Source organism: Trichomonas vaginalis, chromosome IV (genome assembly GCF_026262505.1).
Source record: "Trichomonas vaginalis G3 chromosome IV, whole genome shotgun sequence".
NCBI lineage: Eukaryota > Parabasalia > Trichomonadida > Trichomonadidae > Trichomonas > Trichomonas vaginalis.
In genome coordinates this window covers 17,854,551-17,871,102 of record NC_067206.1, presented here as the reverse complement: position 1 = coordinate 17,871,102, position 16,552 = coordinate 17,854,551, and the positions used below count along the sequence as shown (strand labels likewise).

The 16,552-nt window shown below is 32.1% G+C and overlaps 11 protein-coding genes across 11 annotated transcripts, besides 11 other annotated features; 5 read left to right on the top strand and 6 right to left on the bottom strand.

Annotated features, from left to right (window-relative positions):
* Positions 1-188: part of a mobile genetic element that runs on past the window's edge.
* Positions 189-643: 455 nt separating this feature from the next.
* Positions 644-1,645: a mobile genetic element.
* TVAGG3_0117120 (ribonuclease H-like family) lies at positions 833-1,624 on the top strand (the record flags this gene model as incomplete). Its single annotated transcript, XM_051223395.1, has 1 exon — positions 833-1,624. One exon carries the CDS (start codon positions 833-835, stop codon positions 1,622-1,624), a length of 792 nt encoding a protein of 263 aa, XP_051108381.1.
* Positions 1,646-1,668: 23 nt separating the features above from the next.
* Positions 1,669-1,734: a mobile genetic element.
* Positions 1,735-1,766: 32 nt separating this feature from the next.
* Positions 1,767-1,804: a mobile genetic element.
* Positions 1,767-1,804: a terminal%2Cinverted (terminal inverted repeat of Banshee-A3 transposon ID:TVAGG3_0117090).
* A 765-nt stretch (positions 1,805-2,569) lies between these two features.
* Positions 2,570-2,604: a mobile genetic element.
* Positions 2,570-2,604: a terminal%2Cinverted (terminal inverted repeat of Banshee-A3 transposon ID:TVAGG3_0117080).
* Position 2,605: 1 nt separating this feature from the next.
* Positions 2,606-9,034: a mobile genetic element.
* On the top strand, positions 2,763-3,224 carry TVAGG3_0117070 (uncharacterized protein; the record flags this gene model as incomplete). Its single annotated transcript, XM_001301080.1, has 1 exon — positions 2,763-3,224. One exon carries the CDS (start codon positions 2,763-2,765, stop codon positions 3,222-3,224), a length of 462 nt encoding a protein of 153 aa, XP_001301081.1.
* TVAGG3_0117060 (uncharacterized protein) lies at positions 3,247-6,723 on the top strand (the record flags this gene model as incomplete). The annotated part of the gene is made up of 1 exon (XM_001301081.1): positions 3,247-6,723. One exon carries the CDS (start codon positions 3,247-3,249, stop codon positions 6,721-6,723), a length of 3,477 nt encoding a protein of 1,158 aa, XP_001301082.1.
* Positions 6,948-7,313, bottom strand: TVAGG3_0117050 (uncharacterized protein; the record flags this gene model as incomplete). Its single annotated transcript, XM_001301082.1, has 1 exon — positions 6,948-7,313. One exon carries the CDS (start codon positions 7,311-7,313, stop codon positions 6,948-6,950), a length of 366 nt encoding a protein of 121 aa, XP_001301083.1.
* Positions 7,414-7,983, bottom strand: TVAGG3_0117040 (integrase core domain containing protein family; the record flags this gene model as incomplete). Its single annotated transcript, XM_051223394.1, has 1 exon — positions 7,414-7,983. One exon carries the CDS (start codon positions 7,981-7,983, stop codon positions 7,414-7,416), a length of 570 nt encoding a protein of 189 aa, XP_051108380.1.
* Positions 8,067-8,420, bottom strand: TVAGG3_0117030 (uncharacterized protein; the record flags this gene model as incomplete). Its single annotated transcript, XM_001301083.1, has 1 exon — positions 8,067-8,420. The coding sequence occupies one exon, from the start codon at positions 8,418-8,420 to the stop codon at positions 8,067-8,069; it is 354 nt and encodes a 117-aa protein (XP_001301084.1).
* Positions 9,035-9,345: 311 nt separating the features above from the next.
* Positions 9,346-9,738, bottom strand: TVAGG3_0117010 (uncharacterized protein; the record flags this gene model as incomplete). Its single annotated transcript, XM_001301084.2, has 1 exon — positions 9,346-9,738. One exon carries the CDS (start codon positions 9,736-9,738, stop codon positions 9,346-9,348), a length of 393 nt encoding a protein of 130 aa, XP_001301085.2.
* A 1,066-nt stretch (positions 9,739-10,804) lies between these two features.
* Positions 10,805-11,128, top strand: TVAGG3_0117000 (uncharacterized protein; the record flags this gene model as incomplete). Its single annotated transcript, XM_001301085.1, has 1 exon — positions 10,805-11,128. The coding sequence occupies one exon, from the start codon at positions 10,805-10,807 to the stop codon at positions 11,126-11,128; it is 324 nt and encodes a 107-aa protein (XP_001301086.1).
* A 35-nt stretch (positions 11,129-11,163) lies between these two features.
* On the bottom strand, positions 11,164-11,466 carry TVAGG3_0116990 (uncharacterized protein; the record flags this gene model as incomplete). The annotated part of the gene is made up of 1 exon (XM_051223393.1): positions 11,164-11,466. One exon carries the CDS (start codon positions 11,464-11,466, stop codon positions 11,164-11,166), a length of 303 nt encoding a protein of 100 aa, XP_051108379.1.
* Positions 11,467-11,577: 111 nt separating this feature from the next.
* On the bottom strand, positions 11,578-11,739 carry TVAGG3_0116980 (uncharacterized protein; the record flags this gene model as incomplete). The annotated part of the gene is made up of 1 exon (XM_051223392.1): positions 11,578-11,739. One exon carries the CDS (start codon positions 11,737-11,739, stop codon positions 11,578-11,580), a length of 162 nt encoding a protein of 53 aa, XP_051108378.1.
* A 439-nt stretch (positions 11,740-12,178) lies between these two features.
* Positions 12,179-12,251: a mobile genetic element.
* Positions 12,252-14,194: 1,943 nt separating this feature from the next.
* Positions 14,195-14,399: a mobile genetic element.
* Positions 14,400-15,348: 949 nt separating this feature from the next.
* Positions 15,349-16,179, top strand: TVAGG3_0116950 (integrase, catalytic core-containing protein; the record flags this gene model as incomplete). Its single annotated transcript, XM_051223391.1, has 1 exon — positions 15,349-16,179. One exon carries the CDS (start codon positions 15,349-15,351, stop codon positions 16,177-16,179), a length of 831 nt encoding a protein of 276 aa, XP_051108377.1.
* Positions 16,180-16,433: 254 nt separating this feature from the next.
* Positions 16,434-16,552: part of a mobile genetic element that runs on past the window's edge.

Genomic DNA, 16,552 nt, shown 5'->3' with positions numbered 1-16,552 from the left:
TAAGAAATTAAAGAAAATGAGGCACTGATTATATATTAGTGCCTCACAGCCTTTAGTTTCTAATAGATAGCTGGGAAACTTTCTCCAAATGATAAGTTATTCAGAGAAAGTTTCCCAGCTATCAAGAGGGAATTGTTCATTATGAGGTATATAGTTATAATGTATACCTCATAAGGAACAATTCCCTCCTTAAAATCGTAGATATTTTTTGCTTATTACTCATGCTTTCAAAATCACAATCCTCTGAAAAGTTATTTTTTATTAAGAATTTAGAATTTTGATAAATACCTTTTTTTCAATTTGATATAATACTTATATATTTTCAAAAAGACATTTTGAAAAGATATCTCAAAAGTTCTCTGAAAACCTATTTTTGATTAATTTTGAGAAATATCCGTATTAAATTAATCAATAAATTCATTCAACACTACTTTAATTTTTAAATTCAAAAAATTATATGTGCTTCTTAAAATGTCTCACAAAAATTTTATTATAAAATTATATACAATATTAAAAATCCCACAACATTTTTTACTTTACATAATCGTACATCCTCGACGATTAATTTCCCCTCAATTCCTATCATTGACCGAACTTAGCATGCAACAAAATCTCATTTTGAGGCATTTTTGGACATGAAGACGGGTATTGTTCCACAGCCAACGCCTACCCAAGCATGGTTCTCCGCTATTGAATGTTTTAAGCCCCTGAATCAAATTTCTTCCACAATTCCTTCCGGACTTATGATTGAAGAGTCTCCATTATCATTTCCATCTGAGCTGAGGAACATTAAATATCTTACAAACCCTCTTCCACATCCCCCTCAAGACATATGGTAGAAAGAGCTTTTAGAGAGCTAGGCTTGGCACGTCCAAGGGGAAAGACAAGATACTTAGCTCCCTTTCCTAACCAAATATGGCACGTTGATATCCACTTTCTTGGCAAAAAGAGAAGTCAGATTCTTTATGCTGTGATTGATGACTGCACAAGGCTCATCATAGAATGGCAGCATCTTTCGTCAAAATATGCTAGCCAAACAGTGAAAGCAATTAAGAGAGCAATAGCCCGATATGGACCACCACATACAATTTGGTCCGATAATGGCGGCGAGAATAAAGGCGAGTTCCTAAAGGCTATGAGGGTTCGGGGGATCAATAATGTATATATTGTCCCCCATTGCCCATACCAAAATGGGAAAATCGAGCGCTTGTGGCCTAACATAGAGAGCAGAGAGTTGTCATGGGCAAAGATTCAAAAATGGGTTGAGTACTATAATGCTAAACCTCATCTAGCATTACCAACTCATTATGTGAATCGAAAACAAATTCACTATAACCCATCTGAAATGTGGAAGAAACTTCCAATTTGGAAGAGGGGAATGCCAGCAAAATGGATTGTGGATGGAGTCTCTCAAGATTTTCTTCCAGGTTCACTTATGACCAATGAGATGCCAGAGCTCCAAGGAATCGAAGAAGATGAATGGGAAAAAGAAGACGAGGAAGTTGAAGAAGAAGAAAATAAGGCGAATCCGGTTGAAATAGAAGAAGATAGTAATGAAGAAGAAGAATACGAAATAAATTATGAAGAAGAATATCAAGAAGATTATGAAGACCCTTATGAATAAGATTATGATGATTCATTTTAATATTACGAATAAAATGTCACTTTTCTATTTTTGACACGTAACGTTGTCACTTTTCTGTCAAACCGTTTTTATCGTTTTCGTATATAACAATTCAATGAGAGACTTGCAAACAATGATTGAATGTTGTAAACAGAAATTCATCAAAAGTGACACCTCAGAAAAGCTAAAATATTGAATTTTTGGAACTTTTGATAGAGCACGTTTTTAAATATTAATTAAAGTAAATGTATATTTTGTAAAGATTCTTTTTAATAAAAAAATAAAATTTTGAAGAAGAACACAAAATCTTCTGAAAAATAATATCACATAAACTCATATTATTTTCTAATATATAACTATTTTATCTAAAAATCAAATTCAATGATCTTAAAAGCGAAGGATAAACCTCAAAATTTACGAATATAATGAGTGGGAATATAATGCTTATCTATCATAAAACCATATGAAATATCAATTTTTGCTTTACGCCTAATTTTTGACGACAATTAGCAAAAAATGTTAAATGTTAACACTCAGTCCATTTGAATATGAAAAATAAAATTGACTTTGATTAAATGTTTTTATTTATCATGCAATTCTTCTTGCTAATTGTCGTCAAAAATTAGGCGTAAGCAAAAATTAATATTTCATATGGTTTTATGATAGATAAGCATTAGATTCCCACTCATTATATCGTAAATTTTGAGGTTTATCCTTCGCTTTTAAGATCATTGAATTTGATTTTTATATAAAATAGTTATATATTAGAAAATAATATGAGTTTATGTGATATTATTTTTCAGAAGATTTCATTCTATATGCCTATGAAAAGTACTCTCAAAACTAACTTTTCCTAATTATAATTAAATCTAGAATATTGTATTATGCTTAGTATTATTTCATTTTTCTCATTCAATTTAGAATTTACAAATGTCAAAAAATTGAGAGCTGTCACTTTTGATGAATTTCTGTTTACAACATGAACAATCAGGTGCAACAGAAGATTGGGAAGAATTATGGGAGAAATATAAAGAATTACCAACACCTAGGTCATACATGGAAGTTCATATCGTTGCAAGAAAAGTGGACTTTAAAGAAATAGAACAACAGAAAATGGCGCTATTTTAGTTCGTTATAAATGAATTGGCGAGAATATGTAAGTAAAGGTTGGGGAGCTATTAGAAGAGGCTTCAGCGATATCAAAGCAAGAACAACAGATCTTACACACCAAATCATGAAGAATTACGGTGATAAACCAGCAGAAACACTTGGTAAATTAGCTTCAGTAGGTAATGTACTTGATGAAAGAATTGGTAGGATTTCAATGAATGTTGGTAATGCAGGTCAAAAGCTTGCAGAGAACTTATTAGGTAGAGATAACTTCATTACAAAGGCAATGAAGAGTTTTAACAAGGGTCTTACTGGAGCGATTATAAAAGATGATGATCCTCAAAGGTATGTTGACAATAATGCATACAGAGCTTATACAGGAGGTTCAAATTGGAGAACAAACAAACCTCTAATGGGTCGTGTTAGAATATTGAGTGATATGCCTTGGATTGACCATTTGAACCCTAAGGAAGGAATAATACGTACATAATGCTTATTTTATGTGATAGTAAATGAGTGAAGAATACACATATGATGACTTTTACAGCCTTGTGAAAGACAGTATGACAGAAAAGAACAAAATTTTTCCAGGGATGAGTTTGGAAGAAAACATTAAACATATGGCTCAGGCATTATATGATGCTGATGGAACATTAAAGATCCATATCGTTAAGCCTTATTTTGATAAAGTCAAGGACAAAGACATGAAAGATTTAATTAGAATTGGAGTTCAGTTTTCTAGGTTTATGCAATGGCTTGGTCATGTAGAAAACCCAAAAGAAATAAGTAAAGTCATGAAAGGTAAAATAAATGACTGGTTCCTTAAGTTTTATACTAATCCAGAGAGTAGAAAGCCTGAAGTGCAAGAATTAGTTGAACATCTAAAAGAATGGACTGGTTTTCCTATGAGCATTGTGAAGTATAGGTCTGACGTGAATAAACAACATCCACTTCACTGGCATAAATTCGATAACGCATATTATGATAAGAAATATCATGATGTTTATGAAAGGAGTTTGAAACCAATACAACCAATAAAAAAGAAAGACTTTAAAGAGCATTTCAATGAAGTTGTGTCATATCTTGAAAAATCGCTCAATAAGCTTCATAAAAAGCATGAAAACACAAATCTTGGCAAATCAATTAAGCAGGATGATAAAACAAGTGATGCATTAAATAAATACAATGACAATAGAAATATATTAAATCTTGCAAAATTTTATAGGAATGAGAATAAATTGATGGGTTCATTTTTTGGACTTGATCGTGACCCAAAAAATGAAGGTAGACCCGAACTTAATGGATTTTTCAAACATATGGCAATTCATAAGCTATTAAATCATAAGCGACCTACCAACGATATTCTACGAAAAGTGATGATTAATGATATATCAGATTATCCAGAAGATTTTGCTCTAGACGAAGTAAAAGAGGAATCAGCACCAGTTACCCTATTAGAGTTCGATAAATGGTTCAAAGAATCAACAAAAGACTTAGATTTGAGTAAAGAAGCTCTAGATAATGCTGAAAAAGTTGCTTGGAATAAGTTCGAGCTATATTCTAATGATGAGCATGGACGAAGTATAAGAAAAAAGTCAAAGAAAGATAAAGAGTATGCACAGAAAGTATCTCATGATGTTTTAAGTCCAATGACATTAAAACAAATGGCAATCATTGAAGAAAGTAAGTTGTTGGAAAAACAAGGAAAAGGTAGATATAATGAAACCATTAAGAAAGCAATTAAATCCCTTAAAGATCCATACTTTCACACATATAGTGAGAAAGTTCATTTAAAGGACAATGAAGACATTGATAGAGAATGGGTTAAGAGAAATTTCTTAGCTCCAATGAATCCTTCAGTACTTACATCAATGTTAAGAAATCCAAACAGCAGTCTCGGTTCAATTGCATCACAAATTCATGAAGGAGGTGTTGATCATTATTTCTCAAGAGATAAAGGTCGTGCAAGTGAAAAGAAAAAGAGTGATAATGCACGAGTCTGGAATGAGCTTCATTCACAATACATGAAATCACTAGGAAAGATAAAAGGAACATATCTTGCAGAATTAGACAAAGACATTGATGATGCACGTGGAAGACTCATTGATTATACTAAGAAAAAGACAACACCAAACTTTAAGGCTTATACACAAGCTTATAACAAACTTGTTGATAAAACAAAGAATATACCACAACCTTTAGTACGTTGTTTCCATAAGTTAACTAACATAGAAGATATGAGTGGTGAGAGTAGATTCAATGAAGCATTTAGGATGCCATATCCTGAAAAAATTAGAGCAACAGGAATAAAAGACTACAAAAGACTTCTTTTAGAAGAACCAAACTATAATGCAACAAAGTGGGAAGAATTTAAACAAAAACCTTCACCACCAGTACCTGAAAAGCCTGGTGTGACATATAAGAATCACACTAATCCTCTTGATAAAACCAAAAGGAACGTCATAGACATTATGAAGAGGTCTCCATCATCTCGCGAAAATGATGATGAACGTAATTTAACTGTACGTCGTAACAATACAGTAAATATCTCAATATGGACGAATGATCCAAGGAACAGAACAGACATAATTATTCATCAGAAGCCATCTAAAAATGAAACGTCAACTGAAAAGACAGAGAAAGCTCCTTTCATTGGTCCTCAACCAGAACCTTTTATACATAAGTTTGGAACATTTGCTAGTGGAATTTATAACAAATTGTTTGCGAGAAAACCTACTGCTTTATTAGACGTTGGTAATCCAGTTGTTGACAAACCACTGAGACAAAAAGCTGTTGTAGAATATCAGTTCCCACGTTCTCCATACATTCCTCCACCGAAAGAAAAGGCAATGCCATTGACAGCCGGACCATTTATCGGTCCTCGACAACAAACTTTAAGAGAGAAGGCTTGGGAAATAACTCAGTATACTTTTAACAAATTATTTACAAGGACGGAAAAACCCAGTGCTTTATTTGATCTTGGTAATCCAGTTGTTGACAAACCGCTGAGACCAAAAGCGATTGTAGAATATCAGTTCCCACGTTCTCCATACATTCCTCCACCGAAAGAAAAGGCAATGCCATTGACAGCAGGTCCATTCATTGGTCCTATGAATAAACCTTTTAAAGATAGGGTTTGGGATATTACTAAAGGAGTTTATAACTGGATGTTCCCTCCAAAGAAGCCAAAATATGAGGCAAAATGGATGAAACAAAGACAAATGTCTTTAGAAGAATACAAGTTCCCAAGATCTTCGATCATTCCACCAAAGAACAGTGAAACTGCTGTTGCTGACACAAACCAACCAGTAATTAAACCCGAGCCTAAAAGACAAATGTCTCTAGAAGAATACAAGTTCCCGACAACTACAATTAAATCAACAGCTGTGAAACAATTAGCACCATCAGTATCTGGTCCTCCACCAGTTAAGAATGTTCAAGGAACAGGTCTTCTAACACATCAAAACAATCCTGTTCCTTCAATATCTATTGAACCAAGAGGAGGCATATCAACTCCAAGACCAGATATTGATGAAGCAATTGCTGGAAACGTGGATCATAATCCTGATATTGTTAAGCATACCATTGAAATCTTTGGTGACGGTACACCTCCAAAGGTTACATCAAGTGATGATAAGAAGAAAGATGATAAGAAGAAGAAAGTGAAGAAGATAGGAATTGGTCAAAGAATCAATAACTTCGTTAACTTTGTTGATAGAGCAACAAATGTTGCAAGTAGAGCTGTTGATGTTTATGATCGTGCATACAAATCATTCTATGGCGATGGTACGGGTGGTGACAAACAAGAATACCCAGATAATGATGAAGAAGTTCCTACAAACAATGTTAAACCTAACTGGGTTTCACCAACTTTGCAAAGACAAGGCGGAAGAGTTGCATTTGAATCAGCTAAGTTAGTTAAGACTGATGGAACAGTAGTGAAGAAACATCACAAGAAAAATAGAAAGATTAGAAAAGTAAAGAAGTAAATTTTTTATCTCGTATAAAATGACACAACAATTAAGTGCTTCCATGAAACAAAAGATGTTGACAAATTATCTCAAAGATGGTACAGTTCCTAATGGCTTCTATGTATACACAATGAAAGATGGACGTATACAATTCAGACACATCAAACAACCTTTAGATGAAGAAGGTATCAAACGTAAGATCAAACAATATGAAGCAAAAATAAATGAACTTAAGTCAAAGCTCACTTCCGACCAAAACCAGGGAAACGTTTCAGAATGTCAGGCATGTTCCGATCAGTAATATAACCATTATATAATCTTTCTCTCCACCATCTTACTTCCATTGGAGACAATCTATTAGAATTGCCTTCTCTCAAGTATGACTGTGGAACTAATGTAGAACTTCTATTACCTTCATATGTTATTCTATACTGATGCTTCGGAAATTGATCGCTTGTATTACCGGACTCGAAGGTATTTATTTTTTCGACAATTCTGTGTCTATCGTTATCAATGGATTCTTTAGGTCTTGCATTATGATCATCAACATGTCTGATCCATAACTGAAAACGAGGGAATGATCCAACAGAATGATCTGCAGCTTTCATTAAATATGAATGACTATCAGCTGAATCAAAAGTAATGTATTCTGCTGTCGGTCTCAAACTTGATTCACCTCCTTTATTGGAAAGTTTCTTTTGAACTATTTCAAACGCTATTCTGACCAACAGAAAGGTTGAAATCTTTAGTATTCCTTACATTACTTTCTTTTTCCATCATCTTCTTAACATATCCTTCATTATTAGCTTCACTGAAATCTTTTGGTTTAACATCTGTACTACCATGAATAGTATTGTTATATTTCTTCAAAACTTCATCCATTGATTGCACAGTGAATGGTGGTATATTATCTTCATAGATGTGTAGATCAAGATGTTTCTTTAACTTTTGACGTAATGTTTGGATAAACCTATTAATTATACCTAATCTTGAATGATTATATTTTTGTGTCGTTAAATGTTCAATACCATTGTCTATCATAAGTTGTTGAACCTTATCTTCTTTATATGCACCATCTTCATCACTTGTCATAATTTTTGGAGGATTATCATTCTTTGTGTCATTAATGAACTTCTTCAATGCTTCATAAACAGATACACTATTCTTTGTTTGCATTGGGTATACAAAACCTTTCCTCGTATTAATGTTAATGAACACTAAAAAATATGGTGGATTACCTGCTCCATTAATTAGTGTGTCAAATTGGTATGCATTCATATCTGTTGAATATTATTGGAAGCATATACTGCTTTTGTCTGTAAGCCTTAAACAAACTCCCAAACTTTGGCATTTATGATTAGTTAAATTCTTACTGGCATTGAGTAATCACTATAGCCATCATGATCGGCGTATTCATGTAATCTTGCAAACTCTGACTCTTTCTGACTTGGTTTATGGAACCTACCTTCATCATATAAGTTCATGTAATGATTTGTCACATTTAGTTTAGATCCATACTCTGCATATTGAGGATATGAGTAATGATACACTAAGTTGAACCCATTACTCCCATCATCAACATAAATCCTTGGTGGAGGTTGTCTTATTAAGTTCCTTCTTTTTGGTGCATTAAGTTTCACGATCTGATCTAGATCATTGTAAACAACTCCTGTTGCAGTATATTCTGTGTTGTTCTCTGGATTAATGTTTGTCATTTATAAGAGAATAAAACAATTTTTACTCATAACAAATGAGATCGAAGTCAATACTTTATGGTGCAGCTAATGTTCCAATTGAACCAACAAGTAATGTTGATTCAAGAACAACTAATAGCATTGTGATAAAGAACTATCCATCTGGTACAGTTTCTGATGCTCCAACAGAGATAAAAAAAGTGGAAACAACTACGAACTCAGAAGCACAAATGTATCCTCCTCCTTTAAGTCCATTAACTTCCAACCCGATTTTATCGAGATCTGTGGAGACTTCATCGAGGATTGCTGTAGAAGAGTATTTACTTAGTATATACCAGAAGATACTTCTAGACCAAGACAAAGAGCTCTTTTCTAACTTAGTGAGTAAAGATCAGATCTTACTACCTAAGCCAGACTTGGAAGAAGTAGTTCACAGAATGACTGGGTTCAAGTGTGAAATAGACCTACTGGACCCAGACATCACATGTTGTGGTATTCCACCTCCAATACAAAAGATCGCTCAGATCAGAATAATGGATGAGAACAATATTGCTCAAGAGTTTAAGTATGCATATAATGCTCAATATACTGAGTTAATAAGTAAGTATAATTTATGTCTTATGTATGTGATCGTTTAACCGAAAAGTGACATTTCTGTCAACCATTTGTAATATCTGTCCAACACTTCTTCAACAGTATCGAACTTGCCGTCATAGAACAAATCTACTTTAATAGAATTCGTAGAGTTTTCACTCACATAATATTTATCGGTTCTTTTCACAGACATAATCCACTTATTTGTTTCATCAAATAATAGCAACCAAGGTTCATTACCTAAAACATATCATTCATACTTTATGTTTTTAGCTCTGAGTTCTTTGGCAAGTTGTTCCATTTAATACATTATAAAAAATGAATAAAACTTACCGTTTACTCAAAATTATTTTTAGTACATTTCAACGTACTTTTTGATCTTGTCAAGAGCTTCGAGCATCTGCTTCTTTGCATTGTGCTTGGCGAAGATGGCTTGCTCAATGGTGAACTCGAAGGCTTCTTTACCGATCGGTTGGTGATCGCGGAGATCTTTGAGTGCATCAAGAGCTGCAGTGTACTCTGATGGTAAATGGGAGCCATCAATGAGTGGACCAAGGATGAGCATGTACTCCTGTAGTAAGTTCTCCTGTTTCAAGCGGGACTTGAACTCTTCGCGGAGATCTTGAAGCTTTTGGAGCTTCTCAGTTGCTTGAAGGTAGTCAATGATGACCTTCTCTTGTTCCTCAAGTGCTGGTGGGAGGAACTGGACATAAGCTGTTGGCTTCATGAGAAATGAAGTGGTCATGACACTTTTTCAGTTAATGGGCTACGAAGAAGACATAGCTTATGTGAAGAGTTCAATGAACCTCTTAACGAACGTTGTTGTTGTATTCTTTTGTATCAACTTGTTCATTGTTCTGTTGGTCATGCTCCTTTTTTTCTGCGAAGTCCACGGGATGATCAACCGCGATCTCCCAGGAAAACCATTCCGAGGTCGGAATACAGATATAACAGATCTACTCAAACACAATTAATCTAAACACTTATTTTTACTACCATATAAATGATTTTTACCAAACCTCCTTTACCTTTCATAGGTAATAAGTCTAAGATCAGGAAAGATCTTATAGACATACTCAAAGACATCAAAGGAGATTATGTCTTCGTTGACCTCTTTGGTGGCTCTCTCTTTATCTCTCATCTGTTGCATACTTTGTTCCCAAAAGCAACGATTATAGCTAATGACTATGATAACTACGTTGATAGACTGAAACACATTCATGACACGAATGAAATACTTAGAGAACTTAAGGAGAGAATAAATGTGAAGCCAGATGAGAAAATTCCTACTGATCAGAAAGAGATCGTAAGAGAAGTACTAAGTAAAGCTAAATACTTAGACTGGAATACATTATGCTCACGTCTTCTCTATTCTGGAGCATATAGATACTATGATCTTGTCACATTAATGAAGAAAGTGTTATACCTCAGATATACTCACTTATTTGATGAAAACATAGATGACTATCTTGAAGGTTTAACAATAGTTCATAAAGATTGGAGAATACTCTTCAATGAGTACAAAGATCTTCCCAATGTTTTCTTTATATGTGATCCACCATACTTCCATACTTATTCAATACAGTATGGAGATGAATGGACTCTTAAAGATACTATTGAAACATTTGATGTCATGTATTATCCATCTATTTATTTCAGTAGTGACAAATCTTATACAGAAGAACTTATAAAGATCTTGTCAAAAAGATATGGAGAGAAATTTTCTGTGACAAAACATGTTATAGGTAGAGGTTTAATTAATCCTAACACTCAGAAAAACAATGAAGTAATACATGTCACTTTTTCCATTAATGGAGAAGAGGAAGATAAAGAGGATAATAGTTGATGAAGGAACTGAATTTGAGAAGATATACAACTTTGACGGTAATGGTTGGTTCACAACTATTACTGATAAAGATGGAGAACATTTAAGACCCAGAAAGCCACCAAGAAAACTTTTTGATCTCCCAAAAGCTAGGAAACCAAAGGAACCATTTCCGGTACCAGACGTCCAAGAACCAGAGAGACTTTTGATACCGAAACCTGTGGATGACAAATATGATCCAGATCAGTTCTTCCCAAAATACCTTTATTCTGACTTACTGATAAAGATGGAGAACAAAATTCTGACTTAATGGTTGGTTCACAACTATTACTGATAAAGATGGAGTCAGAATAAAAACTCCTTTATTTCTTTAGTGTTATATAATAAGTCTATTAGTAAGCTCTGTTTTCGTTCTGTTCTGGTGTTTTGGCGTCGTTTCATGGTTTCGCATAATAAGATCATGAACTTTTTCTTGAGATACTCAAAGAGCTGAGGTAAGTTATCATACTCTGGGTATGTAGGAAGCATCTCTGCTATCGTAAGTGTTGTATCAATAAGGATTTGGCTTATATCGGAAAAGTCGAGATCTGATCTCGTATAAGAAGGTAAGTCTCGAACATGTAGGTACTCGTTATATGCTTTACGCATGAGGTTTAACTTCTGGAGTACAACTATGAGACTTTGGTTCTGACGTTCAAGTTTGCTTAAAGTTCTCTCCAAGCTTCTGTAATAAACGTCAACCTCAGTAAGAACTGATATTTATGCTTTGGTCTTGGAGACCTTCTCTTGAACTTCACCAAGTTTGACCTTAACTGACGTTTGAGCTCCCATCATGTTTTCATCAAGGTCATTCTCTATGTTATCAATGATATCTTCCAATGGGGTCTTGTTTTCATCATTGATCTTAACGTGATCACTCATTAAATAAAAAAATGTTGCATGCTAAGATCAGTCAAAATGTAAACCTCTCAATTTTATCGTCGGGGAAAGTATCTCAATTCCTTCAAAAAATTGAAAAACTATTTAATTTTAAAAATATTATATTTTTATTTAGTTAATTAAATGGAGAGATTTTTTAAAAATCACTTTTGATAATACTTTTGAGAACTTTAATTAAAAAAATATATTCAAAAATATCCAGGATATCAAGAGGGAATTGTTCCTTATGAGGTACATATTTATAATGTATACTTCATAAGGAACAATTCCCTCCTTAAAACGAGAAAACTTGTTCGAAATTGTTTATCATTTCGAACAAGTTTTCTCGTTTTTAATAAGAAATTAAAGAAAATGAGGCACTGATTATATATTAGTGCCTCACAGCCTTTAGTTTCTAATAGATAGCTGGGAAACTGTCTTGTCAGAGAAAGTTTCCCAGCTATCAAGAGGGAATTGTTCCTTATGAGGTATATAGTTATAATGTATACCTCATAAGGAACAATTCCCTCCTTGAAATCGTAGGCATTTTTATACTTATTACTCCACCATTCAAAATCATATTGATCTGAAAAGTTATTTTTATTAAAATTTAGAATTTTAATAATTATAGAGTTTGAATTTCATACAATACCTATATATTTTCAATAATGGAATTTGAAAACCATTCTCAAAAGTTCTCAGAAAACCTTTTTTTCATTAATTTTAAGAAATCTGAGTATTATATTAAGTGATAAATTCATTTGACACTACTTTAATTTTTAAATTCAAAAAATTATATGTGCTTCTTAAAATGACTCACAAAAATTTTATTATATATTGAATGATTCCTATCAGAAAATCAATCAATCTAAATTTCCTCCAAGGATAGTTGTATATAGTATGCATATAATACGTATACATTGTTTCAAGACTTTACTGAAACTTGTTGTATGATTTTGTAAATTGTCATAAAAATCGTAAGAATTCTGAAATGTTTCTACTATAAGATATCATAGTATACTTGAATATAATACGTAGACATAGTTTCAAGACTTTACTGAAACTAGACGTGCAAAATTCAACACTTGACCATTTATTTTTTTTGCAATTATTTGTAAATTTATAAATCAACAAAAATATTTCCGTCTTCTGCTTATATTTGAATAGTTTACACCGATTATTACGTCATATTTTTTGGAAAAGAAAAATCATGGAATGATATTCTTGTTAATATCCTGGCATCTGATTCATTTAAAGAGATGTTACTATAATAACATATATAGATAATATAATACTTAAACATATACATATGATATCTCTGAAGTATATATTGTATTCATGGTTTTGTTCCATTGTCTGTTCCGTCAGTAGCAAACACATATTTTTGTTAATATCTCAATACTCAATTGATATTGCTCTACTTTAATATGCTCATATGATAGTATATATACTATATAAGAATACTATGTTTGAATAATCGAAATCTGAACAGGTGTAGGAATCTCGAATTATCCCCAAAATTTCATAAAATCTTAAAACCAATGGTATATATGGATTCCTCATATAGGAAAATATGGTGGTAGGCTTATTTGTATACTCGAGAATTTGGTAATTAAGACTTTTTTGATGCTCCCCATTTCAGAGTCACATGTGATATATCTAGCAACTGCGCTCTGATATATCATACCTACAACTTAATCATCTAAGTCCTTATCATAATCTAAAATAATTGAATTTTTCAAAAAAATCTATTTGAGCATGCATTGACAATCTAATTTAAATATCTATAAAATTATGTATAATAATTAAAAAGAGATTTGCATCAATTTTTGACTTTGAATTTTTCTAAGATAAATATATTTGGATGGTGAAATATATTTAGAATAGCTATTCTTTTAATAATTCATGTTTAAAATCAAAAAGAAAATTGCCGCGAAAAATAAGAGTAAGTGTTACTTTTTGTCACTTTTTGTAAAGTTCATTTTCGGAACGGAATGTCTCATACCGAAATGGTAAACGAAAAAGTTCCATTTTTTGGCGCGCATTTTTTCATTATCCTAATTTATATAGGCCTATAATATTCTCATAAATTCAAATATATTTCTATAAATATAGATATATAAATATTCATTTCTCAAAAAACTTTTTAAATGGCCCAACGAAAAAGAACTATTTCGAGCCGAGAAGCATTAGTTCAAGCAAATTTAGATGCACATGATGCTTTTCTTCATGGTCGTATTAAAGCTGAACAAATTACAAAAGAGTGGTGTTTTGTTTCGTACCGAAATGGCTCACAAAAAAAGTGACAGAAAACCTTAAATTGCGCGGCAATTTTAATTAAAAAAATAAACATTAATTTTTGTGATTGATATTATGCATTTTATTTATATTATATAAGATTTAAATTTAGGGGAAAAATTGGGAAAAAAATAAGATTGGAAGTCTTTAGGTAAGAAGGAAAGGGCAAGAGATATATAGTGTACCTATATACCTCTTGCCCTTTCATTCTAAGTAGAAATGGGAGAAACTTTGTCCGCATCATAACTTATGATGCGGACAAAGTTTCTCCCATTTCTAATGGGAATTGCAGGCTATGAGGCACTGATATATAATCAGTACCTCATAGCCTACAATTCCCTTTATTAGACTTCCAAACTTTGAGTTAATGTCAAGACATTAACTCAAAGTTTGGAAAACTTCTCGTAAGAATCAATCGTCAAAAACCTCGATTGCAGTTATATTCATTGTGTTAAATTTGATTTATTTTGAAATTTTTATAAATTAAATTTTATATAACATAAAGCGTTATGAATTAGTATTTCCATATGAATTTTATCTCGAAAATAGTAATTCTGTACAGTTATATTTCGGTTAATTTTGGAAATTTCTAGGAATACTTTAAGATAGTATGATTATATATAACTCTGCCTTCATGATTTATTTTAGCTTTCGCGCAAATATCAGTTAACTTAACTCCATTATTTGATTTTGTGATGGCTTCACAAAGCCAATCAATATCAATCTCTTCTGGAGAATGTCTTCTCATCTAGAATATTTTCAATACTTTACATACAAACATTTTTATTTCTAAAAAACTTTTTAATTTTTTCTAGGATATATGAATGAAAATAGTTAGAACAAGATTTTGAAGCTCAAAACATTAAAAATTATTAAAGATTTGTATAATATGATTAAAAATGGGAAATAATATGAGGCAATATAAAGGAATATGAATATTAAATAAATATATCTAAATAGAAAGAATCAGAAAAATCAAATTATTGGCGCCAAAAAATGTCACTTTTTTTGTGAGCCATTTCGGTATGAGATACAAAAGAGTGGTGTTTAAATACATTGACATTATTAGAATCTGGATAAAATTTAAAAAGAACACTCAGAAATGTCGAAATTCAAGATTCACAAGGAAGACGATATATAACTTCAACAATTTCAAAGCCCACATTTTACAAAGCTCTCAAATTTCACAATGTTGTAACAAAATTCAAACCAGAAAGAAAAACAAAAGAATTACATCCTCTCATAATTGAAAGTATTGACAATATGAAGAAGATTACGGAAAAATTACCAGGGATTAATTCAATTATCAGTAAAATGAGATCAGATATAATTATGGTGAGACAAAACCGCGATCAATTTGAAAATATTAAATCACAAATTAATATTGATGATAAAAATTCAATTAAAGATGCTCTCAAAAATTTCAATGGTTGGTTTTATCAAATTGACAGAGAAAATTTAACATCAAACGATACAAGCATTATCCCATCCCAAACAGTCGATTTTACTGATATCACACCAACTCTCATTTCGGCGGTTTATTTGAATCCAGATTGTCCTTTTCCTTCATATCGTGATGGAATGAAATACTACAAATTATTTATAAACCAAGAAAATCCACCTCCAATTGAACCACAAGAAAAAATCACTCAATATCAGGCAAAAAATATTTTTGAAATATTACACTGTGATATTGATTATTTTCGTCATGAAATTGGAAATTATTTGTATTTGATAATCGACGATAGAAGCCGTTATATCATCGATTTTCAATTTCTTAAACAAAAATCTGCAGCAAATACAACTTTTGTTGCACAAAGAGCAATTAATGCATTAGGTTTTGCACCTTTTGCATTTTGGACCGATAATGGTCTCGAAAATTTTGGAGAATTTCAAAATTTTCTTGATCGAAATCAAATTGAACATATAACAATCACTCCATATTCGCCTCGCGAAAATGGAAAGGTCGAGTGTATATGGCCTGATATCGAAAAACACTCAAGTAGCGAGTCGGATGTTATAATTTGGATCAACTTTTACAACAACAAGCCACATTTGCAATTACCAAAGAACCCAAACACAAACACAAACTTTACACCACGAGAATTCCTCATTCATGAAAAATACCTTTTGGAATCTCGTTGAAGACAAAGAAAATCCGAAATGGATTGTCGAACACGAAGAGCGCGACCTAAAAGAGGATCTCGCTAACTTCAGACGGAAAAATCGAAATACCAGACATTAAATAATTTAATAAAAATAAATTTTTATGCAATGCATGAAAATTCGGTTCAATTCATTTTTGACACTTTACATATCGGATGTATTATCTAAGAATTATATTATAAAATAATAATTTTGTGTTTTATAAGTTTATTTGTATAAATTGATTCAAAAAAATGGAAAGACAAGAAGTGGATCTGCCAAATGAAAATCAGATTTATATTACGGCATATCTTGAATATTCTATTGGCAAAAAGACAGCAGACCAAGTTGCAAAAGATTTGCACATAGGTAG